Source organism: Fusarium phalaenopsidis (genome assembly GCF_050370095.1).
Source record: "Fusarium phalaenopsidis strain FUZ10S chromosome Unknown contig_32286, whole genome shotgun sequence".
Classification (NCBI taxonomy): Eukaryota; Fungi; Ascomycota; class Sordariomycetes; order Hypocreales; family Nectriaceae; genus Fusarium; species Fusarium phalaenopsidis.
Genome location: NW_028145413.1, coordinates 1,753,946 through 1,779,640, shown reverse-complemented (window position 1 = coordinate 1,779,640; position 25,695 = coordinate 1,753,946). Strand labels below are relative to the sequence as shown.

The following is a 25,695-nucleotide window of genomic DNA, read 5'->3' as shown; positions in this document are numbered from 1 at the left end:
AAAGCTCGTCATCGCAACAATTAACAATGGCAGCTCAGGTGGGACCTCTGCCACAGCTAAAGCTGCCCTCGGGCCCGACGCCCGTGACCGCCGAGCAGCGCTACTGGAAGACGTTCAAGAACCAGCTGCTGATCCCGTCGCCGACCTCGTACCCCGTCGTCCACATCTCGTCCAACAACGACAGCTTCGCCGTCACGACGGGCACGCGCGTGCAGATCTTTTCGAACCGGACCCGCAAGCTCGTCAAGACCATCACGCGCTTCGGCGACGTCGCGCGCAGCGGCGAGATCAGGAAGGATGGCCGGGTGCTGGTGGCTGGTGACGACACGGGAAAGATCCAGGTGTTTGACGTCAACTCGAGGGCCATCCTCAAGACGTGGGTGACGCACAAGCAGCCCGTATGGACGACAAAGTTTTCTCCCACGGAATTGACCACTCTGCTGAGTGCGAGCGACGACAAGACGGTCCGGCTGTGGGATCTGCCTAGCAACGAATCTACCACGACCTTTGTTGGCCACTCCGACTATGTTCGATGTGCAAACTTTATGCCCGGCACCATGTCCAACATGATTGTGTCTGGAAGTTACGATTCGACGGTGAAGCTCTGGGATCCCAGGACAGGGAGCAACAGTGCTGTCATGACTTTCAAGCATGCGGCTCCTATCGAGGATGTCTTGGCTATGCCCTCTGGAACCACCGTGTTCGCCGCGGCCGGTGAATCCATCAGTGTTCTCGATCTTGTCGCCGCACGACCCCTGCATCTGATCACCAACCATCAAAAGACGGTCACGTCGCTCAGCCTGGCATCTAATGGCCGACGACTGGTTAGCGCTGGCCTCGAAGGCCACGTCAAGGTGTTTGAAACAACTGGCTGGAATGTCGTGTCGAGCACCAAGTATCAGTCCCCTGTACTGTCTGTCAAGGTCATCCCCTCGAGTGATGATCCCGACTCGGTCGACCGTCATCTGGCTGTGGGTATGCAGTCTGGTGTCTTGAGCGTGCGCACTCGTCTTACAGGACTCGAGGCCCATCGGGAGGCGGAGCGTGAGAAGGAAATGGCCGCTCTCGTGGCGGGAACAATCGAGGCCCACGATGCCAAGAGGAACAAGCGGAAGCGCAGAGTTGCTGCCGCTAAGCGGCTGGATATGGTTGGCGAGGGAGCCGATGTTGTTATTGCCAACGAGCCTCGCCTGTACAAGAAAAAGGAGCGTTCATGGCAGAGCGATCTACGACACGCCCGATATGCCAACGCTCTGGATCAGGTCCTCGACAAGCATGCGCCCGACCACTCACCCCTCAACGTCCTGACTTTGCTCCTGGCCCTCCGTCACCGAAGCGCTTTGAAGGATGCCCTGGAGTCTCGAGACGAGCTCTCGGTCCAGCCCATCCTCAAATGGGTCTGCGGACACATCTGCGACCCCAGATACGTCAGCGTATGCGTCGAAGTCGGCCTCCACCTCCTAGACCTCTACTCAGAATTCGTCGGAGCGTCGGCGGAACTGCACGAGGGCTTCCGGACTCTCCACAAGAGAGTCAAGGCCGAGGTGGAGAGAGCCCAAGTGGCATGCCAGACCGGAGGCATGCTGGAGAGCCTGATGGTCGGAACCCTCTGATGGAAAAGGAGCGAGTACGTCTTATACCCCCTCGAGGCTGGGTTCATTTGCATTACGCGTGGCGTTTGGGTGGCTTAAAACTTGGGAGTCATGGAAATGTATCAGGCTTTTTGTATAGAGAAGTCGAGGTGGAGGAGGAGGTTGAATGGGTGCGCATGAGATGTTGCTGTTGATCATGGCCATCGACTGTTTGCAGATCTCTTTATACATGCGCGTAAGCTAAATGAGCAATCTATTTTATACGCTTTGATACAGTACGAGTTGTTCGTCATTGCTTATGTGAATATGTATCCTTTGAAGCCATCACTACACAACCTCGAGATAGCATAGCCATCTATCGTAATGATACTCCTCTACTGGTACGCAGGCCGACAAGATCCGTCTATAGGTGATATTGGGCCAGATGTTACTGGCCCAGAACTCTTTGTGAAGCATAGTGAGTCTTTGGTCTAATACTACGTCGCCGTCGTGGGTGTGGACGTGGATGAGGACGCGGGTGGGTGCAGTCGATAATATATCGTGTTGTTACTCTTGATATTTGCTCTCTTTGAGGCCGAAATATTTGAAACGGAGCCTTTTGTCCGCGACGACATGTCTGAGTCCAACGAGGAATATTTGCGACTATTTTGCATGACGCCTCACCCCTTATCACACACAGCCTTAGTGTGACTGGTGGGAACAAGCAAACTGGCATCTTTTCAACCTCGTTGATACTGAAAGCCACCAGATACCTCCTTGTATCTCTTTCATATTAGGATGAGAACCTTAAACGACATACGTGAAGAAGCAGAGAGGGTATATGGTAAAGTGTAGCCTCCAGTATCTCACCATGACGTTTTCTAGCATATGAATCCGGCGATCTTGGGGGCTAACTGGTCGCCCCGGACGCTCGTAACGTGTATCATGTAAACAGTGACATATAATAGCCTCCACATTCTGATCTGGACAAGTTGATGTATGCAAAGCTCCCGAGAAATATGTCTTTAGGGAGTTTCCCAAGTCCAAGGCTTTCTATGCCTTACTAGATAAAGGCGATGGCCCAAGCTCAGAGCTTCAAGTCTGCATCGATATTGTCGTAGTCTAAGATGTCTCGGTACCAGGCTTGTTAAGCAAGAGCATGTTCTGGCACCCATGTAGTATCGCTATGTTCCAAGGCATCGGCCAAGAGCCTGTTCACAAAACCATAGCCCCTGGATAACTCGGGCTCAACGGACGGCCCTCCGCCACGAGGGTGCCAGAAATGTGTCCATTAGCCCTTCTGCGTGAGTTTAACAATTGCAACTTTGGGGATTTACATCACAACGCCAACTTTCGTAGACCGGACTGTAACCAGGAATATCAGGCTGTCGGCCAAGCACCATGCATTCTTTATGACAGAGTACCTGGGACCCTAGTCTCGTCTACATCACCAGAACACTCATCAACTTTGCTAGACTTGCTGCGGACCTTGACTTTTCACAGTTGCCCCTTTTTGAATTCTTCTCTTGGCTTCTTGGTGACGACTTTCGCTGGCTCTGTGATAAGATTGGCAAATTCCAGCGAGACAGTGTAGACAAGGTGATTCTAGCTCACAGTCATCCTTTCCGCTGAGTCTCAGGAGGATCCAAAGACTCGTGATGCTCTAGCCCACATCTCATACCACATTTCTACTCTGGCGGATGGGAATTGCTAGGGAAGAGCTGCTTGTTCGATGAAACATGGAAATATGCTCGATCTTTTAGGGCTATGCTCAAATGGGGTCTCATCTCTACGACTTCTCATTCACACTCAACGCGGTAGTTGCCAGTCTCAAAAGGGTTCTTTGCAGGGGAGTCTTGGCCTGGAGAATCCAGGCTGCGCTGTGAGCCACGCCAAGGAGGTTGGATCTTGTCAAGGTGAACTCAGAGTTGGGGGACAACATGTTGAATAGGATGCAACTGTAGACCGTCCTTGTGTTGCATCCTTCATCTTGTAGCGTACTTTCTCAGATGATGCTACCCAAGAATCCTCCTTGCCAGCCTCACTCAGTCAAACAAGTAAAAGTAAGGCTGTCCTCCATGTCACCTCATACCGCCTTGATTCGACCATCCTCCGAGGATGCCCGATCCTTCGTAATCGGTGAGAGTAAACAGTTGCAGCACGTAAAGCACCTACCTACAGTAAATGACCGAACAAAGGTTCCACTTTGAAAGATACGTCGTAAGACTTCATGACTGTCACTCCCCTTTCCCTCTCTCCACAATAACCACCACGTAACATAACCACGTACATAGTAGATAAAGCAAATAGACCAACCAACATCAACATCAGACCCCCCCCTTTTTTTTTATCACTCACTCTTTGCCCACTCCCTCGGATCCGAAGAGTGTTGGCCCCCAAACACCACCACACACCGCGGAACGACATCCGGCTGCAAGGCCTGGCCACCCTCCCTTGGAAGACTTCTAGAACACACAAAACGGCCACGCCGATCTGGCCATGGCGCGGAAAATTTTTAAGACAGAAAAAAAAAGAGAGACATTCTGGAAGATGGTGGGGTGACGTCTTCCCCCACTCTACCAGGGTGTGAGGAGGGGGCCATGGTAGCATTCAAGGCTCTTTTGTACATCGGAGATGCTGCAGGCGATAGATACTATTAATGCCATGCCATGCTTTGCCTTGCCTTGCCTTGCAGGAGAGTGCAGGGTCACAATGGGTCTTACATGGTCTATATACATGGGTTTCTTTTTCTGTACGTACCAAGTGGCGTCACCTACAATGGAGATGGGGGTTGTCAACATTCATCTTCAGTTCTAACCAAGACAAGCACATCACATACAACACCAACTTGGACACAAATGTCTTGTATTGTTGTTTCTTTTACCCCAGGTCCCAAAACCAGCAGTGCCTATATAAACTAAATAAATAGCGATTGTGAGCTTGCAAAAATCCTCCCTCCCGCCTTCACCCAATACCTATATACTATACTATGTACCTAGTATGCTCAGCAACCATCCATGAGTGGTATCTCCTCCATGTCCTTCCAGAAAGAAAAAAAGGGAAATGGGTTCCATGACGCTCAAGACAATCATGTGCCATACAACGAAATTGAAGCAAGCGGCCATGCCATGCCAGGCCACGCATGCAATGCAATCCAATCCTTTTGAGCCAAGTAAATTCGACGAGCAAAAAAAAAGAACACAAAATATCAAAAGATAACCTCTCTAAATAATAATAATCAAAAAAAGACATTTCCATGTATATACATACAGGCGGATGCCGACATGTTCGAGTTTTGTTTGGGTTTGCACCTTAAGGAGGATTATTCTTTCGTCATGCGCCGTCGCTGATGGTACAGTACAAGAGCTTCAGGGGCCCTCGATCAGCTAGAGCCAATCAAGAGACCCCCTGGCTCTTGCTGCTGGCTCTGCACTGCACATCTCGTTGACCGTATCCAAAGATGATGGCTTGGTGTGCGTGCGCAGAGCGGGTATGTGTTTGTGTTTGTGTGTGCGTGTGTGTGTTGCGTTGTTGCTCTATTTTGACAAGTCCATCGTGTGTGTGCCTTGCTGGGTGTCGACTTTCACCCCAACCACGGGACTCTCCGTACTCTTATGGTGTATTCAAACAAGTCAGTCAGGTTGTTGTTGTTGTTGTTGCTGTTGCCTTAACGCCGTGTCATGATGATTAGATGGTAATGAAAAAAGTCATCAGCGCTGCCGCCAGTCTCGTCTCGTCTCATCTCGTCTCGTCCTGCTCCGTCCGAAACGGCCATCGTCCGTCATCACTGCCCGTGCGATGAACTCATCTGCTGCAGATGGTGAGGCATGGGTCGTGGAAGAACCTGGTCGTTCATGTGGTGAGGCACCTGCGGCGGTGCAGCCATCGCAACTGGCCGAGGCGTGTGGTAGCCCGGTGCACTCGTGCCACTCGAGAAGCTCGATGTCGTCCTCGGGTCGGGGTACATAAAGAGGTCTCGCTGAAGGCCTTCGAGAATATGCATATCCGTCCTCAGTGAGCTCGTCGCTGTTGCCGATTGTCGAAGGAACTGAATCGTCTTGTGGAACAGCGTTCGCAGCAATTCCTCGTCCACGTACGAATGGAGGACTGGGTCCTTGAATGCCGCCGACAGAACCAGTAGGTTGCCCCATTGCCTAAGACAGTGTCAGTTCACACCTCAAAAATTGAACCCGTCAATTGCCACTTACGCATGCGCTGTACCAAACACATTGGTGATGATGGGTCGCTTTTCACCCAGACCGTGGAAGGCCCGTGTGCTCTCAATGAGCGCCTTGATGCCCTTCTTAGCCAATTCCACCACCTGCGGGTCGATATCGCCGTGTGTCCTGGCCTTCGGGTGGATCACGGGTGCCGTAATATCCTGTCGAAACTCGGACGTGACGTTGGGGAAGTTGGGGCTCGATGCATGGTTCTTGATCGAGTGCGAGAACTGCAGGATCTGTCGGATAAATGGTCGATATGTGATGACCTGCGCACCCCAATACTTAGCCCGCAGCCTTGCCGCTAGGATATCGTCCGCTGGAGGGTCATCCTCCCGGAACGCAAAGCTGGGAGCCACCCAGTGCATCCCTGAGACGGCATCAGACACAACCCCGACGTTTCTAAACTTGTCCTTGCCGGCCTTGGTTGGGTCCTCGGGGGCGTAGAACATCCGGTGGATGCTGTTGAGGTGTGTTCGGAGATACAGCTGACCGGGGTAGCTGTCTAGGATACGCTGGTCATAACCTTCGAGAAGACTCATGTTAGGATGAGGCATGTCGTCTTCATACGAGAGAAGACCCGATGGCGGAAGCTGCATCTCGGCGATGAGATCACTCTCAAGCTGGAGACAGGTCCAGAACGTCAGGGCGAGCTGGTTGTACTTGGTTTCCTGAATGAACTCGCTATTCCGCTTGATTCGTCGCATCTTGTCCAGACTCGGTCTCATGATGACCTGGAGCTTGTGGCTCGCCTTGTGGATAAAGGCAAAGCTCTCCATGGGCCTTCCCAACTGTCCATGGTACAACCCCGCAAAAATGTTGGCGTATACATTCTTCATGTTGTTGTAGGCACCTGTGTGGTTGCCAAGGATATCCGTGGCGTAGGCAAAGTACTCCAGACCTGGAATTACTTCGTAGTTCTTCTTCAGGCTAAATCCAGAGCGGAAGCCACTCACGCCGTGAATCGAAGACCGCCGGCTATGAATATTCCTGTCCTGCTCCTTCGGCGACGGGAGTCCTGATGAATGCGAGTGCGACGAGAATCCAGGAGGGGAGCCTTGGTTCGGCGAAGGAGGAACAGCGCCATTACGGATGGCAGGGCTGCCGTGAGGAAGCGGTTCTGTCGAGTGCACCACGTCGGGCACGTTGTCACGATACAGACAGATCTTACCCAAAGCCAGCACCGTAAGAACTAAAGCGCTGTGGATGGACCGATCCGGCCGGCCGGCACGGGGCGGCGCGGGTGTGGGTGGCTCGGACCCATCCGGCCCTGGCGATCGCTTCCGCTTTGAGCCCGTAGTCTCGGGCGTCTGCGAACCTCCCCCAACGGCAAAAGCGGGCTTCGACGTCTGCGGCTTTGCTGATCGCGGATGCGCTGCAGGAAGAGTATCCAGAAAATGCCGAACCCAGTAATCTAGGAGTTTTGGCTGGATGATCGGGTGCATGTTCAGGATGTTGTCCTTGAAACTCTCCACGTATGACCACACCTTCGCCTCCGAGAAGTCGGGGTTTCCATCGAACGCCAAAACACCACCCTTATACTCCACCTGATCGGGGGGGCTCAAGCCACCGAGTTGTCCCCAGTCAGCCGCTGGAGAAGGAGACGCCATGTCTGATGAATCGTCGGCCATATCCAGGTTTCCATGGTCAGCGGGCTCTCGGATATGCCGTGAAGGGTGAGAATCTTCGCCCCGTCCATATACGATCAAGACACCTCTGTTCTGCTCTTGGCTGATAGGATACTCGCTGATGTACCGAATCCCTTCCTGCTCGAGATGATGCTTTGTTAGCTCACGAATCGACGGCCATTCCAGGAGTAGGCCCGCAAGAGTAGTGTGGTTGATCGGAATGGCAGGTTCTCCAGGGGGGACTGGTGGACCAGGTTCAACTTCCATCTCATCCTCAGCCATCATGCGAAGTGGAATGGGCTCCGCTGATGGATGGTCACGGTGTGGTTCATTCGGGTAATAGGTCTCGGCAGAAGCGCCATTCGAAACGTAAGGGGATGCTGGTGCGCGCTTGAAATCGTCATCTGTCGCAGGCTCGGTCTTCAATCCCAATGTCGGGGCATGCTTCGGCAAGAGGGATTCCATTTTAACCAGCCTCTGGTCGAATCGTCCGATTTGGCTCATAATGGTGCTCAGAGAGCTCTGCACAGCTGTGAGCCCCTCCAGAATGTCGGCTTGGGCCTTGTCCGTTCTAATCGCCAGATATTAGCCAAACCCATGGCAAACCAGCGAATTGTGTCATGACTCACGCTTTGGGTACCGGATCTCGGTATTTGCACTCCACGCCCTTTTCCTTGCATGTCTTGCATGGCTTGGTCTCATCACACTTGGCCTTGAGCTGCCTGCAGCTGTCACACGCCTGCGTCTCGTTAGTGTTTGCGCGTACGTCGAGTACAAATCGACTCATACCTGAGAAGCCCGCGTGTTCTTCTTCTTGGCTGGTACGGATGACGAGTAGACGCTATAGAACGGCTCGTGGCCGGAGGGATATCCTCCATGTTGCTCGTACGATGGTTGGTGAGGGACGGGAGTCGGCGGGGGGAAGCTGGGAGCACGATAGCCACCCGGTGTCGGGGGCATCGAAGGCGCGCTTTCGTAATTCATGTGTCGTGGTGGATTGTCGGGATAGCTGCCAGGAGGGGGAGGAGGTGGTGGGTGAGAGGTCGGTGGGAGATGTGGTGTCGATGGCATCCCCTCGGGCGCATGGCCCGTCGAGTTGGGCCGGCGTTGATCCTCACCAGGATCCCGTTTTATGGGAGGATCTCGGGAACCGTACGGCGGGTACGGCTGATGCGCTGGATGCGCCGGCGACGGAGGGGGCTGATGCGGAGGCGGATGTTGCTGCTGTTGCTGCTGCTGTTGTTGCCGGTGATAGTCTTGGACAGGAGGGTAAGGCTCTTGTTCATGATGGCGACGATCGGCGTCGGGATGCGGTTGCGCTGGCGCAGTATGAGCAGGCGTCGGCGGCGCTGATGAGTGTTCGGCAGATCGAGGAGGATAATGTTGATACGGGCTCGTCCCAGGATGATGTAGGGCGCCGGGAGGAGGAGGAGGCGGCGGCGGCGGTGGTGGAAGCTGGTTCGGATGGGCGTGATGAGGGTGAGGATGCGGTAGTGATACTCCTTGTTGAGGTGTGCCGGCCGGCCACGAAGAGAGGCGTGGGCGTTTGGTATCGGGAGGTGCAGGATCCATGCTTGTGTGTGCTATATATGTACGGTACTACTTGCACACATAATCAGGAACGAGGCGAAGAGAAAAGCAGGGACCACGAGGAAGCGGTGGCCATGGATAGGTACTGTAGGTTTTGGCGGAGGCGAAACAAAGGAAGCCCCGGGGGAGTGAAGCTTCCAGTTCCTTGGGAGCTGGAGGGGCGGGTGATAATTGGGGCCCTTCAGCAGTGGCAGTCGAGAGACCAGGACGGCATGGGGGTGGGTGTGTCTGGAACGACTGGGTATGATGACATGTACGAAGTACTCCGTACCGTCAGCAAGATGGGAGGTTTGAGAGAGACAGGAGGATGCCGAGTCAAGTCCAGTCCAGCCAGCCAGCCCCAGGCCCCGGCGGGATCAGCAGTTGGGCAGAGACGAGATGGAGATTCGACAAGCTCTCGGTCCCTAGAGACAGGCGACGGTGGGGCACAGACGCGACAGCTGCGCGAGGTACGAGAGTGAGAGGCGAGGGGGGAGGCGACAGGAGGAGGAGGAGAGGCGAGAGGGACGCGCTCGAGAGGCTGCTGGGAGAGGGAGAAAGAAAGGCGCAAGTTTGGCGAGATCGAGTGGATGGAGTCTTGGGTAGGTATGATGTCGACCGTACCGTCGAGAGACGAGCGCAATTCTGGGACCGATGGGACCAGCCTCAAGGCTCAAGGCACAAAAGACGGTCTGCCGGGGTGGGCGGGCCAGGCGAGAGGCTGCTGAGAGCCAATTGAGGAACCGACCCTGCCGAGTTGACAGTCGGAGGAGGCTAACACAACCAGGGGGTCGAAGAACCTGGATGCTTGACGAAGACTGGGGATGATGTCGGCGGAGCGTGCGATGGCCGACCCCTGCTTGCCCGTTTTTTTCTGCCACCACCTGCACCCAAGACCCAAGCACCCACTCTGCCGACCGAGTGGGCAGAGGTCACTGTACCTGGAACCGCCCGCGCGCTGGGGCCGTCAGGTACTGTGGCCCGTGAGGCACGTACGTACGTAAGAGGAGAGGGAGCGGGTTGATGAGGGAGCGCAACGTCTTGCGGTGCGTGCTGGCTGGTGCGTGCTGGTGCCGGGACGTGACAGGCACAAGCACAGGCGGGGGCCCTCTCTTTTTCTTTCTTTTCTTCTGGCTGAGAAAGATTGGATCGTGTCGGCTGGTGACTACCGAATGTGGACAATAACGCGCGGGACGGCCAGACAGCCCAGGCTCGTATGAGGCGGCACGTATGTCGGGTAGGTAATACTGTGGTATGGAGGAGACGCAATGGAGGAGACCAAGATTGAGATCGCGCGAACGCAATCGAGCACGCAAGAGCAAGACCAAAAGCAACGGACAGATAACAATCAAGCGCGAGATGCGACACGCCAACTCAACACCGCAGCTTTGAGCGATGATGGAAATGGACGGTGAAAAGTGGCGGGTGTGCTTCCAAAGCAAATGGCCAGGCGGCGCTGATGGCGGAAAGAGCACTAGCAACAGTGACGGCGGGCCTTGTAACCGGCCGAAGGACGAGGGCGCAGGGAACGGGAGATGGAGGAGCACGCACACATGGACGCACGAGGGGGAGCTGTGGAGGAGCCTGCTCCCGTGAGTCGAGCGAGAGTGATGGTGGGCTGTGGCCTTTGGTGCGTGTGGTGGAGGCCCCGTGGCCGTGGCGTGGAGCCAGACCAGTACTAGCCCAGGACCTTGAGCGTCGTGTAGCGCGCGACGAGGGACAACCTCTCCACCGGCTTTGATTTTCGATGAGGTTTCGAAACCGTGGGTGGATACGGAGGTACTCCCTCGAGTCCAAGAGACGGGCAGATGACAATTAATTGCTGGTACGGAGTACTCTGTACGACGCAGCAAAAGAACCCGGACGCATATTTACAGCTGATGGAGACCACGTAAATCCTGGCGGATAAGGTCCTAGGACAAGGACGGATATGGCAAGTTGGAGGCTGGCGCTCCGCAGATCATGTCGAAGAAGGTTTTGCCGGTTCTCGCTCAGTTACCACGGGCCGTTGAAAGAGGTGAAGGATAACGGAAATCTTGATACCCAACTTAAGTGCACGCATGTCTAATGCCCGGTTTGAGGGGTCGAACCCTCCGAGATCGAATACGCTCTCGGAAGCAGCCCAAGATGCGGCGGCATCGCCGTTCTTTCATCTGATCCTCCACCAAGTCTAACAAGGTGCCTACGTATCAATGACCGACTTTACACACGCGATTTACTCAGCGATTGCTCCGTAGATCAGAGTCCGCCAACTCGGCACAGTCCAGTCAACAAACCTGCGCTACAAAACTACCTACTGAACTGAACTGCACGGACATTGATCACGATGATGGCATTAGCACTGATCGCAGACACTTAGTACACATCCCTCACCCCTGGCTCGCATCCCTCAAGGATGTTGGACCTTGTTGAAGGCTGCCGTGCGACGTGAGAGGTTGCAGGTGACGCTGTCCGCGGGAGTGCGAGGGCCAGCAAGCAGCCCGGGCCCGCGAGAGCGAGGACAGCAGCAACGTCGCTAAGGACAAAAGCACGCCAGGCAGCCTCGACTGTCCTCTCACGCCGCTGGTTGGTCCAACGTGATCCTGCCTCTCAGCCTGGTCAAGGCCGCCTGGTTGGTCAAATTAGGCAGTGCCCCAGACCGCCCAGCTGAATATGGTCCAGGTACCCGTGTTCCAAACCTTGGGTAAGTCGTCATGTTAGTCGACCAAATCCTTCCTCGCTGTCATCATCATCCATCCTGTCGGTCCGTAATTCAGACAGCCGAATAAAAAGGAGAACTGTCACCTCAGAAGTCGACAAACCCTTGACGGAGGCTATCAATGGCCGGTCGGCAATCCAACCATGGCCCATGGTCACCTGGTGGCCAGAGCCCCTAGCTAGCCGCGCCCTCCATATTGTCATCTGAAGTCGCACAACGGGCTTCGATATGAAAGAGGCGGCATCCGTCGTTGTAAGCACTGAGTCATTGCCGCGCCAGGAGCATGGCGCTGCTGACTGAAAGGGAAGGAAAACTGCCCTGGCGTGAGGCGCCGAGGGCGGGCCAACTCAACAGCCGCAGGTCCCAGTTGATGCCAATTGTCGCTAGACACCACCCAGGAAGCAGCCATGTCGATCACTCTCACTAACATGGGATACCTCAAGCGATCTTCAACTCCCGATGCACCTCAGATGCGAGCTGACCGTCCAATCGGCAAACGCTAGGGCCCTGAAGCAGCAGGTTCAGCCAGCGCGGCTCAGCTCTGTCTGATATCGGACTGCCGCTTGCCTTCTTTCCGAAACGCGACGAGCCAGCGATCCAGCCGAGACGTGACCGCTCGCATTCAGTCTACCACGGCCAACACCCACACCGTTCCTTGATGGACGACTGACCCTCGAGGTTGGTTGCTGAGGTTGGCTCGCTACCAGCTGGGCGGACCTAGCAGGCCTGAGGGAGGTCTCGCTCCCGAAATTAAGCCCAACAGTTTTTCTACACAAGCTTTCGGCCCGGCACGCCCTGTACTGGATGGCATCGATGTGCCGGTGTCACGATGACGACCTATTCCGTGTACATGATCCTGGCTTACAAAGGAAGCAGACCCTGATGGATTCCTGGAGTGGCCGACGACGACAGCTTCTCGGTCCAAAACACACAGACACAGACAGAGTGCACTCACTGGCCGCACTCTCTTCGACCTGATACGATACGGTAAACACTTGACGAGATTTTGGTGGGCCCTGCATGGATAAACGACCCAATCGCAACGAGTCAGCCAGGATTGCAATCATTCTACGACTTCCACGAGGTCTTCCAAGCTTCCAATCTTTAACCCATCCGACATCACATCGGCTGGCTGGACATGGGGACACAGCGACGGGGATGGGCGGGGCCGTTTTCTTTTCTTCTTCTGATTACAGGGTCTTGCATCGTCAATTTTCCGTTTCGCCAGCGCTTCCAATGCATCAGCTGCCGGGTGTCATCACCTCCAGAAAAGAATGTGCACGCGCCTCCCAATGCCATTCCCACGAAACCCGATGTACGAGAAGAATAGCGATGTTGCGGGTAATTCCGTACGGGAGGCCTGCATCACAAAACAAAGTGGGAGGCAGGGCAGGCAGGGTGGGATACACAACATGGATGGAAAGCAAGACATGGAAGACCACCAATAACGCTTTGACCCGCTCCTGGCTCTATTCTTCTCACTGTGAATCTTTTTTGAAATTTTTTCCCCATTGCCGCCGCTTCACTTCATTCAGCCACTACTCCCGCCCTGACCGACAAAGCCCGACAGCCAATTCAACATGGTCCGTCAACTACAGGCCGGCTAATGAGGCAGACCCCGATCACTTTGCATATTGACCGTCACCGCTTCTTCCTCTATCAACCTCACGGGCGATGAATGTCTGCTGTGGGTGGGTCTTGTCTGCTGGCGAGCACATCATGATACACATGACCAGACACCGGACAGGATGAAAATTTGTCGACGACGCTCGCTCCGTGCCCGTCAATTTCAAGCTCTCGATACGGTCTCGCTAGTGTTTTCCAGGTCCACAACGCAATCCCCATAGCCTTCATCTCCCGCTGAAGGGACAGGGACCATGAACAGGTCGCCAAATGAACACACAGGTCCCTCGGAGCGCCAAGCCTCTCCATGACCGGCTTCCATGCTCCAAAAGGCTTCTGGAACATGGCCTCATCTCCGCTAGAGCCAACAAATCCACTAGACTGTCAACGACTCAAGGGTGCCCAGAAGGGGCATGTACGATGGATGCAATGGCAGGCCTGCCTAGAGGTGCCTTGGTGCTGGACTGGACCCGTTGCAGAGGGCCGATGTATTGCTTGCATTGGATGTCGGGGTGCACCATGCGATGCGATGCTCCGGGCCTTGCCCGCGAAACCCGCCCTCCGGCGATAGTGCCTTCGGTCGACTCCCACGCAGTCGCAGAGCAGAATCTTCATGGCACTATGCATGTGCCCAGCCTCACTACACCCATGTCTCGCTCGTCATAGCCGCCCAGGGCACTGAATGTGAGAGATTGAACGAATGGGTCATGGTGGTGCAGGCCATCCGGCCTCAAACCTGCGCTCGATCTGACTCGCCGAACGATGTAAAGTCGCTCAACCCCGGCCACGATATTCAAATCGGCCGAGAGAATTGTGCGCACTTTGCGAAGGAAATCCATCCATCCATCCCCGGCCAGATGCTGTTGTATCCTGTACCTTACATGACCAGCAGTACTGTACTTGTCAGCGCCCCTGGCCAAGTGCATGCTTGTAACATCGCTTAATCGACAGAGTCTGAGTGGTTTCGTCGATCCGGGGACCCAGCGAGTTGGCATCAACGCCGACGATCGCCATGGAGAGCTTTGTGCCCAACGTCCCCTCTGCCCGGATCTTGGGCTGTATCGCATTTTTGCCTATTCCCCGCACACGCCGGTTGTCTATTCGATAGAGCTCGTTCAGAGCTGCGTTTCAGAGCATCGATCAGCAAGCAATCGACGCGCTATGATGGAGGCTTGCTGGAACTCCTCTCATCAGACCCACGAGTCCAGTTGATTTGCAGCCTTGCAGGGTCTTGAACCACTCCACAGCCCAAAGTCTCGGGTGCCCAGAGACCGAGGCTCAAATGCCGCACCCGCTCCCTAACGCCGTCTACGTTTCATGCGAGCTCTGGTGTCCCCAGGAGACGCAGGCCATTGGATAAACCAACGCAGTGGTTATCCAACATTTTGTTTTCGCTACAGCACCAAGGGTTCGGTCACGAACATCTCGACGACACCACCTATTCCCATGCTGCAGCATCAAGTGACTTGACCTGCGTCACCATTGGCTACGTTCCCAGGTTGGGGTCCAAAGTCGAACTGTGGCCCGTTCTTCTAAAGGCCCTTCTAGCGCACGTCCGAGAAAGGACAATGTTGCCGACGTCAGAGGTGTGGGGATAAAGATAGCGACCGTCTGATCTGAGCAGCATATCGGTACTGTACTGGGTCTCGTCTCTCAACAGCCGTTCCGTACTTGTCACTGTCCTGGCTCATGGATAACATCATTTGCTTTTTGATTGCTCGCAATTTGGCCCTGCCCTCCTTGACATGCCTGGGTGCGGAACCCCGGCGACGACGGCCGTCAGTCTCTGAGGTTTCCAGATCGCTGGGACGCCGCTAATGGACCAAGATTGTCCGTCTAGGTGAATTGGCGTCGTGGGCTGCGAGACGACGGGCTCGTCATACGTCCCAGAAGCGACTGTAGCAAGGGGATGATCCTGGGAGGTGACTGGGGATGTGATTGGCCATCAATGTCACCGGCCGAGCTGGCTAAAGGCAGAACATCTTTGCGGCATGCACCATCGCTAAGGTTGCCCAGGCGTACAACGATAACAACATGGACTTTGCTCTGGGGGTGTTGTCATCTGAACTCTGGGCGGGCCACAACGACTTCAAAGATTGCGCATGGCCGTGCCCCAAGAGCCTAGCTTGAGATAACGAAACGTGGGCGCAATCTACCTTGCAAGAAACCCGGCTCTGGGGGAGACTTGCAAAGACGCTGACTGACCGAGCAACCTGAGAGAGTCGCGGTGAGCTGCCACACCCGCCACGAGATGGCACCGACGACATGGGACTGGGTCAGACGGGCCTCTTAGAGCCAGCCCCTACACTCAACCATGCCCTCTTTGCATGCCTCCCTTGGAGCGGAATTGCCCACAAACGAGAAAAAGAAACAAGAGTGGGCGAAAAAAAAGCAAAACCAAGGCAGCGAGTCAGCTCTGGCTTCACCGCGGTTCTTCCCTTCTGCCGCCACTTGCGGGCCGGTGCGGTCGCGGAATCGGCTTCTTGAGGTTCGGTACGCTATCTTGGCTCCAGACGTTGTTATGGAACAACTAGAAGAGAATTGCAGGTGGAGGTTGAACACCATCACAAATGAGTAGAAGGGATGAAGCTGCGCTAGAAGGACGGGGTATCGTCGTTGCAGTCCCGAGTGGATTAGACATCCGCCCCTCCCATCCTTTTTTCCACGACGAGTGAGTTGCTCTAAGTCGTTGGAAAGGAGACGACGGCGCGGCCGACAGACACATGGAAAGGCAGCTGAATCTAGGAAAAAAACGTGGCGGTAGCATGGGCCACCAGGCTACGGATTCTTGGTGTTTTCTAGTGTCCCGCATCGGTCAGGGGAGGGGGGAGCAGCAGCAAATGGAAGGCCGCACACCAACAAAAATGCAGGACGAAGGCAGCGCCACCAATACTTTGGGCCTCCTTTCGTTCCCTTTGAGTGAGTCGTGTGTCTCACTTGGGCTCTTGTTTCTGTACATGGCCCAGGAAGTCCTCCGCATCCTTCAGCGGAGAAGGCGGAGGAGGCGGCGGAGGCGGCAGGGGGTGGGCAACTTGCACTTGTGTGTTGCCTCCCCCTTGACCTATCGAGGCACTACAGGAGCCGAGTCCACGTCGTCGGTGACGATACTGAGTCGTTGGGCATGCATGTTGCAGCCTCCCTTGATCGCCACCTCCAGAAAACGATGGCCATGACGTCCCTTTCAGCTTGAAGCTGCCATGTCGGGACAATCACACAGACTAGACCGACCAACCAGAGTTATTGGCCAGCAAACGAATGAGGTTAAAAGGTCGACTTTGATGAGGGCTGACCCACGTCCTCCGAGCCGCCGGTTCATGCACAGAAAATCATGACTGACGGGGTTGCCGCTCAGCCACAGCCGGACGGACTGATCAGGTCTCTGTGACGACTGCTCCTTTTTTTCGTCCATTCTTTGGACGACACCAACCATTTCGTTTGTGTCACCTACCGAGAAGGTCTTGGCGAGACCCAAGTTGGGAAGCTGAATGACACGGGAAATCCCTTTCACCCGGTCTCTACAACTACGGGCAAGGTTGCCGACGTTGTATTGCTAGGCCACTCAGGCCAAGGTTTCAGGGAGCTCCCTTCCTCACCAGCAGAGCGAGCGAGAAGCCCCGAGCCCGAGCACTTGGTCGTGTTATTCTAGAAGAGAAGGTTTATGACCTGTCGCTTTTAAGAACCCGCTTTCGCGCTGCCAACGGTCGGGCGTGGTGCCCGACTCCGCCGAGCAACCATCAGGATCCAGCCTCTTTCCTTTCCTACTAGCTGCGTAGCATCTGAAGGTCTTTCATCTCTTTTCGACACTTATTCAATGCCAGTGTTTCGATCTGACATATGTACCTATAGTCTAGGTTCTTATAGTCTAAAAGCTTTGACAGTTGCCAACTAGTAGTTGGTCCCTTGTCGCTCACATCTCAACAACCACTTCTCAAGACAAGGGATCCCAGAGTCAGAGTTCAGACCACCTCATGGTGAAACTACGATCGGAAAATCCATCGGAAAGCTTTTCGCACATCAGAGCTGGGCTAGTCACTCTGACAGAATGCATACATAATACTACTCGGTGTGCGGAACCTCGGCCGTAGCTCACATCATGGCCGACCTGGGTACGACAGGGATCCCAGAGATCAACGCCGTCGACCAAAAGTCCCAAGAATGCGGCTCAAATTGCAGACCGCTTGCCTTTTCAAGGACATTTGGAGATGCTGAAACAGGTTCCGTGCCTGGTTTACCCACCTATAGCCGAATATCCAGAGTTGTTTCATTGCATAGGGAGGTAGATACTTTGTATCTGGCCTCTGGCTACCCTGTTGGCAGTTGAAGCAACCAAGAGGCAGCCAACCGCAAAGACGACCATGTCACTATGCATTATGGATTAGATGTGCATAAGCTCGGCATCTATTTCTTCAGCTTTCTGCTTACAGCACAATACGCTCGCACGTCCATTGTTGGCATGCCTTTGGCAGTCCCATCAGGGATCCCATGGCTTTGGCACCCAACCTATCGATTTGGTCGCCAACCTTGTCAGCATGATAGGCGTGAAACCCCCTCTCGGCTAATCGCCCTGGTCCTCTGGGTTTCCGAGAGAACCTAGTTCCCTTATGCGAGAGGATTCGGCGGCTGAAATCGATGGTCCATGGTCATACGATGTAACCACAAAGGGTGGCTGGGCAGTCGTAAAACTGAGGATTGTGGATGAGAGGTCATATTTCACTCGGGCGAAGCATGCCTATAGCCCATTTACCTGGTTATTGGGCCCTTCTGTTCTGGAATCCATTCGATACCAGGCGTGATGGTCTTGGCATGGAGAGACGTCAGCCAGAATGACCTCTCCATATCTATCTACCTGCCTGGTCTGGCCACGACCTTAACGGATTCATGATATGACATGACAACCATGTCGTCATCCGTGTGCCTCCTGTCAACCCAGGTACCCGAAGCCACAGGTCGAGAGTATGGAGAATGGGCATCCGGCGGCCGAAGGGGGTCACGAAGCAGGCAGTCGAGGCTGGGCCATCCCTGAAGTTCCGATCTCGACCCCATGTCGAATCTCACGGCTCTGACGGTTGCAGAGAGGGCTGCTGCATCGCTCACCACACTACCGAGATTGAGCAGAAACCAGTCAAGCGGCAAGCATATCATCATCACGTTATCATGTCCAGAGTCACGAGAGGGTAGAGCCGAAGCGGGGGAGTGTGTCGCTGACTCCAGTGACCGAGGCCAGGAGCGGGGTTTGTTGATTTGGATACAGACCTCATCCCTGGCAGGTGGACGATTTGATGATTGCTGGACGTGCTGTCAGACAGATCAGCGGCCACATGACCTCGAGCTGATGTCCGAGACGCGCAGCGAGACACGGCGTATCCGTACGCCGGCGTGGGATATGTATGTACGGGTGCGTGGGTGCGTGTGCGTTTAGTTACGCGTGGGTAGTTCAGAGTCGGACTATTGCAACAGTCCGAGCGAGAAAGGAAAAAAAGAGGAGGAGGAGGCCATTCGCGATGCAACATGGGCAAATGTGAGGCTCACAAGCGGCATCTGTGTCGCGTCTAAGCTAGGGCGTAGTGCAATACATCGCATCGCACTCAAACAGAAGAGCCCCAATGAGACGGCCCAGTCCCGTCTTGTCTGTGGTTGTGCGGCCGGCGTTTGGTGTTGCACTCGTCACACGTGTTGGTGATGCAGGTTCCCCCATCCGCGCCGACGCCAGTAACTTCACGCTGGCCCATCCATGTCAGTGTCTGAGCGCAGTCGAGAAACGGCGTCAACGTGTGGGGAGGGCAGCAACGGCGCGGGCGTGCGCGCAGGCGTACGTGCAGCTTCTGAGGCACTTGGCCTCAGGATGCAACAGAATGTTGAGTAGGAGCAGCTACAGTACGCTACAGCGACGACGCCGTTGCACCTATACATTCAACCCAATCAACACGTACATGGACATGGGTCTCGGTTCCATGAGGTCGCGGGGCGCGCGTCGACGGACACTTTTGCCCATTCTTGAACCCTCACTCTGTACGAGGCCATGTCTCCATTTCTCTTACTGTGGGTTACTGGGTCAGAGTCCATGATATGATGGCTGCGTTTCCCCCTCTTCTGTGCCCGCTGTGGGCGTCTCCAAGACGCGCTCGCTGCAGAGGGGGACAGATGTTGAAGGAGCAATGTCTCAAAGATGGTGTTGATGGCTTCGAGGCTTACTAGTCGACGCAGGCTAGCCGAGACCTTTTCTCCACCGCGCCCTGTGGCGTTTTCTCCATGGGCGGGAAAAGGAAAAACTGGTGTCGATCCTGGGATGGGATGGGCGTGGGTAAGAGGACGAGTCGAGTGGCTTTGAAATGTGAGCTGATGTTGGAGAAAAGCCGCACGCGCGTTCCCCCAATGCAGAAGGCAGGCCGTCATGGTATGAAGCCGAGCCTTAGAGGGCGCGCCGGCGGCCAATGTCTTACTTGGTAGGACTCTTGACGGATGAGACTAAAGGGACTGGGATGTGGAATCACAAGGCGGACGTGGAGTTTAACTTGGTTTGACGACAGCCTCACAAGGAAATTCGACTACCGACGTTACTTCAATAGTAACTCAAAGACCCTGATGGGGGGGCTTTGATCAAGAGAGCGTTGGATCCGTCCTCGATACCACGCTGCTATCCCATCCTCACCCTCTCCGCGGAGACTCAACCATCAATCGATTGCTCCATGCGACGGACGTACGTCTTTACTCACTCCCACCATCATGCTTCCTTTCAATCCATGACATGGCCAGCAATCGACTGGGCACGCCAGAGTCATCTCGAGGTCCGTGCCGGCAGCTGAGGCTTGCGGCCAAGGTCGAGGGTGGCTTGTCCCATGGATCTCTCTTGCAGAGGATTGATTGATTGAGAACGAGCCTAGAATGCCGGGCCTCTCTGTTCGTCGCTGCGGAGAATTTTCTAGTTCTTTGCCCTTTTCTTACCGTCCTCCAATGCTCAATGGTAGGTCATGTTTCAAATTGACACTCAAGTGGCCTGTTTTCTGCCTCTAGTTTGATGATGGAGTCCGTGTGGTGCTGGATCTGAGCGTGCAGCTCCGTTCCCGTCTGACTGATGCTTTTTTTTATCCCTCTTTCTCTTGCTAGCTTCATATTTACATGGCTGCTGATGCAAGACACGTCACGCCAGTACCTGGGAAGAGTGGGAACTTGTCGAGTTGGTCACCTTTGTTGGAGGCTCACCGTGATGGGGCATCACCATTGATGGTGTGCAGGTTGGCCGACAATACAGGCCCAGGTCCATGTTTCGCACAATCAACTTTTCATTCTCAAGATGGGCAATGTTGGTCTCTTGAAACAAGATCCCCATCCGGGTTGCATTTAGCCTGATTTGGGGGTGTAAGTCTATCTCGATGATTTCAAAGCCAGCTATTGGCAATAGAGCCTCGCTCATCAAAAGAAACTTTTGAGGCTTGAGCCAAGGTACCAGCAGTTCGGACCAGGCTGCGCGCCAAGTACTATGGCCAAGGCTGAATGAACCGTCGGGTTCATGTCGACGCCCGTTATCCGTACAACGCTGTGTTGTCATGGACTACAGGGTATTTCGTCATCATCAGACTCCTCGGGGAGCTTAGCAGGTCGGATGCGACAAGTAGGCTCTATTGCCCATATTTAGTTTACTGTTGATGGACCCTGCCCTCGTCTTTCTCCGGAGCCTTGTCTCCGAGCCTCAACGTCGTCGACTATATACCAAGGCGGTTGGTGAATCCCTGGTCAAACGAGCGGCTCACAAGTAGCGCGGCAAAAACAACAACAACTTGACGTTGGGCCGAGACTCAGCCTCCTGACGATCTCCGCATCGTTTCTTATGTATCGGTCAGGTGGCTTTCCGATGTTTGCCAAGAAGGCATCTCCAAGTTGGCGGCACCCCTGCTTTTTCCGCGTATATCAGAGCAGATCCTGATAAGACAAGCAACGTCTCAGAGGGGCTAATGGCTGCATCAACGCCGTTATACCGGGTTCCGTTGTTCCTTGACAGCTGGCGTTGGAGAGAGCTCGAATATCGTCGAATAGTCGTCTACCGTCAGCGCGGTGAGATATCTTCCACCACTGAGCTTACGACCAGGATTTCAAAACCGCCTCTCGCCCGAATCGTGCTTCGAAAAAATCATCTCAGGCCATCAAAAGCCCGTCAATATAGGCTGAGATATTGGGAGCGGTATGATCACGGACCAGGCAGGGACCCTGACGTCTGGCATGTCGATCACGGGCTCGCTCCTCGACGTGAGTGGTTGTCGAATGGGGCAGAAAAAGTACCAGGCACTGCCACTTGAGCCGTGCCAGCCAGTTTCAACTCTGAAGGCGATCTTCTCTCGCCCTGTCGTCAACCGAGACGAGACGGGCAGGTCACTCGTCATCGGCATCGACCTTTCTCCGCTTGGGACCTCTCCGCAATTCAACGTCATCGTGCCCGACAATGCGGGCATCCTGGCGCGCCGTTTCTTCTCCGTCGTCGTCCTGGCCCTCAGTGAAGACTAGATCGCCACGACGGCCGAGGACTTCCCTGCCGGCTTCCTCGAGCAGGATCCCAAACGCAATGAGCGCTGTCTCGTCCATGCTCCGCTCATCCGGGCCGCCGTTGCGACCGCCGTCCTTTGCACCGTAAAAGGCGCTCGCGTAACCGTGGATAGCCTTGAGGAGATCACTCTCCGGCAAGACGCCCTGGCCACCGCGAGGGAGGCGCCTCTCGTGGGCGTAGTAGATGTCGTTCTCCAAGTAGCGCTCCGGGGCGTCCTTACGGCGGAACAGGACCTCGTCGGGTGCTAGGGGAGTGTTTTTGGTGGAGTATCTGATGGCCTTGGGGTGGCGAGGCGTGTACTGAGGCTCTTCTGGTTCTGTCCCTGGGCCCTGTTCATATGAGATTTTGCCTGGTTTCTGTGAGTTTCGTGTCATGTGTGTGAGAGTGGGTTTCACTACCTGCTACAGCGTCATAGACGGTTGCATGTCGACGTCGTGATGTCTTGGTGAGAGTGTGTTTAGGTTCTGGAGTCTCTGGCTCATTCGACGTGTCTCTCTTGAGAATCGGCACGACGCGTGTGCTTTCGCTGGGACTCTCCATGGTTCCGCCTGGGTGAGTAGAAATACCTTGGTTCTGATATCCAGCTATTCCTTATTTCAAAGTAAAAGTGTGGTGATGTATGTGTCACTTTTACATCGATAGTTGTGAAGCATTGTCTGTAAGGATTCACTGTGGTTCTTGAACTGCAGCTGAAGATGGCGTTTAAGTGAGTCTCGAATGACTAGCAGATGTTTTGATGAGCTTCAGGGACCGAAAACCCGATATATCCTGTGATAATGTGAAATAGAATAAAAGAGCAAGTTTTGAGGCTGAGAAACCAAAGTTTGAAGCGGTCAAGTGTGGGGTAGCGAGCGGTAGGCAGGTCCCCTTGCAGAACTTAGCTGACATCATCAACCCCAGACGATGGAAGCCTCAACTGCAAACCTTCAACATTCACGTCGCATCTCGAGCCTCTTCGTCCTGTTTCCCTGCGCGCGCGCGATTCACTTCAGATGAATGCTGTCCAACCTCCTTGCCCGTGAGGCGGGCGACCTTAGTCCCCGAGACCTGACCCGCTCCGTCGCGACAGAGCTTCTGGGTTCGTTTGCGCCCGTGCCTCAGCACCGCTTCAACGGCGAGAGGACCCCGAGGTTGGACCCGGCTGGCGTTGATGAGCGTGCCCACAATATTCGCGCGCATCCCGCAGGCGTCAGCAGCCTCGCTCTTGAAAAGTTCGATGGCCGTATCCTCCTCTCGGGCGGCGCCGAGGGCGGCATCAAGATCTGGGACCTCGAGGCCTGCGCGAATCCTCATGCCCTCCACACGTTCCGCCCTGTGAGCAGCATCGCAAGGTCCACCGACGACGGGAAATTCGCAGGACACACCCACGGCATCACGCACCTCGCCTTCTATCCATTCGATCCGGACGCATTCCTCTCGAGCTCATACGACAAGAAGCTGAAGCTGTGGGCGACGCAGCGATGCGCCCTCTCGGCCGTCTTTGACCTCAACGCGACGATATACTCTCATTCTACGAGCCCCATCGCGGACCACCTCGTCGTCGCCTGCGCTACACAGCACTCCAACGTGCGTCTCGTCGACTTGAAATCCGGGTCTGCGGTGCAAGCCTTGGTAGCTCATGGTGGCCCTGTGCTGTCGACGGCGTGGAGTCCACGACATGAACATGTCCTTGCGAGTGGTCATGCAGATGGAAAAGTGCGGATATGGGATATTCGACGTGCTGGCGGCGTTATTGCGCAGCTTGATCAGGAAGACTCGCTTGGGATTGTCCATAAGATGAATCATGCTGCTGCTGCGGGAATGGGCGATCAAATACCCCGGTTTAGAGCCTCTGCGCAAGCCCATGATGATGCGGCAAATGGCCTCCAGTGGACAGATGATGGTAAATACATCATCTCGGCTGGTCTAGACCGTCGCATTCGAGTCTGGGACGCTGCCACGGGAGCCAACACCCTCGCAAGCTTTGGCTCGCTCATCCAAAACCAACATGCAAAAACTGTCAGCATGTTGGTATCTCCGTCTAGTCTTTCGACCGGGCACGAGTTTCTCTTCTGGCCGAATGACCAAGAGATCCTCATCCTCGATCTTCATGACGGCAACATGATAACTCGACTCCGTAGTCCCGGCGTGACAAACCCTGTGGGTGCACGAGGAGGAGAGATGGGTAGAAATCGCATAACGAGCATCGTTTGGCGTGGATCAGGCGGTAGCGGGCGTCAGGTTGGTGCTGTCATGGGAGGCGGGAACTCGGTCGGTGCCATATACAGCTCCCACATGGACGGACAGATTCGGGCTTGGATGCCTCAGATTCCTGGGCCTGATGACTTTGATCAAGAGGAGGAAATCGAAGAGGACGAGGAGGTCAGGAGGAAGAAGAGGAAGGCCGTTGACGATGCGTACAAGAGCCTCATGGGAAAGAAGATTACCTTTACATAGTAAGATATTCTTGTCACATCCTGGCCGATGCGTCTGTATAAGTTAGCGGGTTGTCGAGAGACTTGCGTCAACAAAGTGTATCCAAAAGCAATTATCTAATGAGCCCATCATGTGGCTCTACAAGAAGAGTGGTCATAAACGCATATCCCAGTAAGCATCGAGGTGCATCCCAAACGCCTCCATACGCCCTGCTATGCCATCCAAATCCAGTAACTGGTTATAACACGATAACAACAAGGCACAGCCATCCGTCAGGATATGCGGCTTCTCTCATCAACTCCTCCAAGGGTGCGGCAAAGGGTACTCCAGCACCGTGCATCACTACCCTAGCCAGGATAGGATCTCGACTGCTCGGGAACAAGCCTGGCAGTACTTCCTTGAGCGCTTGCCCTAGTAGCTTTGACCGACGGTCAGAACCCGACGCAGGTACAAGCGACTGAACGACTTTGAAGGTGCCAGACTCTGAGGGCGTTGGGGATGAGTCTGGGCCGGTTGATGAGGTTGGGATGTAGATACGTAACGGAATGTGCTTGAGAGCTGTGGGGGCGTTGAGAAGACTGCTGTTTATGCGGTTGAATGAAGCATAGTCGTTGTCTATGACTGCGTTCCAGAGTTGAGTCGTGTTGTCTTTGGACATTTTCATAATTTGGTTTGCGTTGCCATTGCGGATGAAGTCGGCCTGAGGTCATGTCAGAATAAAGCCTTGGCAGTGAGATGAGCATCAAAAGACAGCTTTGTGATGTCATTTCAAGGCGGAACTGATGAAATCGAGGTACCACAAGCGTGCTAAACATGTCATCAAGCTCACCTCTTTCACACAGTTAAGAAACGTATCCGCAATATCCCACCCCACTCCATCGTTGACAGTCAGCCTCCACGGCAGGCTCGGGCGGTAAAGGTCGACGAGCAGTCCAACGGCCAGGTTCCTCAGCTGGACGTCCTCAAAGTGGAAGCTGGAGCAGGGAGATCCGAAAAAGGCCGACAGCCGAGGCAGCAGGAGGGCGAGGTAGCTGAAGCGCGGGACACTGGTGATGAATGGCGTGGTCGGTGAGGAGGGGTGGGTGACGTGTAGTGGGATGCGGGCGTTCCAGAGGGCTTGGGGGATGGGTGAAGAGGAAGACATTATGGCGAGGGCATGGTGAGATGATGACGGTGAAGAGAGGCTGTGAGTGAGTAGATGTCGTGGTGGTGTTGAAAGACGGCCCAGTTTCGGGTCCAGGCAGCTGTCTAGGGTAGCTTCCATGGAGGGAGAGTGTGATTAGATAAGGCACCAACGATCAACCTCGTGCCTCATGGTCTGCCTTGTGGACGTCACAATATCACAAAACAGTTTGAGTGTTTTTATGTCGGGCTGGAGATACTTTTAAATCACTCCACTGATTTTAAAACTCGTGATATACATGGTTGGGTGAAC

The 25,695-nt window shown here is 54.7% G+C and overlaps 5 protein-coding genes across 5 annotated transcripts; 2 read left to right on the top strand and 3 right to left on the bottom strand.

Annotated features, from left to right (window-relative positions):
* Positions 1-26: 26 nt before the first annotated feature.
* LRP88_02877 (WD40-repeat-containing domain protein) lies at positions 27-1,613 on the top strand (the record flags this gene model as incomplete). Its single annotated transcript, XM_083239513.1, has 1 exon — positions 27-1,613. One exon carries the CDS (start codon positions 27-29, stop codon positions 1,611-1,613), a length of 1,587 nt encoding a protein of 528 aa, XP_083104643.1.
* A 3,742-nt stretch (positions 1,614-5,355) lies between these two features.
* LRP88_02876 (Zn(II)2Cys6 transcription factor domain-containing protein) lies at positions 5,356-8,991 on the bottom strand (the record flags this gene model as incomplete). Its single annotated transcript, XM_083239512.1, has 5 exons — positions 5,356-5,725; positions 5,780-7,166; positions 7,260-7,990; positions 8,049-8,158; positions 8,209-8,991. The coding sequence occupies 5 exons, from the start codon at positions 8,989-8,991 to the stop codon at positions 5,356-5,358; spliced, it is 3,381 nt and encodes a 1,126-aa protein (XP_083104642.1).
* A 12,682-nt stretch (positions 8,992-21,673) lies between these two features.
* On the bottom strand, positions 21,674-22,219 carry LRP88_02875 (uncharacterized protein; the record flags this gene model as incomplete). Its single annotated transcript, XM_083239511.1, has 1 exon — positions 21,674-22,219. The coding sequence occupies one exon, from the start codon at positions 22,217-22,219 to the stop codon at positions 21,674-21,676; it is 546 nt and encodes a 181-aa protein (XP_083104641.1).
* Positions 22,220-22,841: 622 nt separating this feature from the next.
* Positions 22,842-24,281, top strand: LRP88_02874 (WD40-repeat-containing domain protein; the record flags this gene model as incomplete). The annotated part of the gene is made up of 1 exon (XM_083239510.1): positions 22,842-24,281. The coding sequence occupies one exon, from the start codon at positions 22,842-22,844 to the stop codon at positions 24,279-24,281; it is 1,440 nt and encodes a 479-aa protein (XP_083104640.1).
* A 217-nt stretch (positions 24,282-24,498) lies between these two features.
* LRP88_02873 (autophagy protein 5) lies at positions 24,499-25,404 on the bottom strand (the record flags this gene model as incomplete). The annotated part of the gene is made up of 2 exons (XM_083239509.1): positions 24,499-24,960; positions 25,090-25,404. 2 exons carry the CDS (start codon positions 25,402-25,404, stop codon positions 24,499-24,501), a joined length of 777 nt encoding a protein of 258 aa, XP_083104639.1.
* Positions 25,405-25,695: the final 291 nt, after the last annotated feature.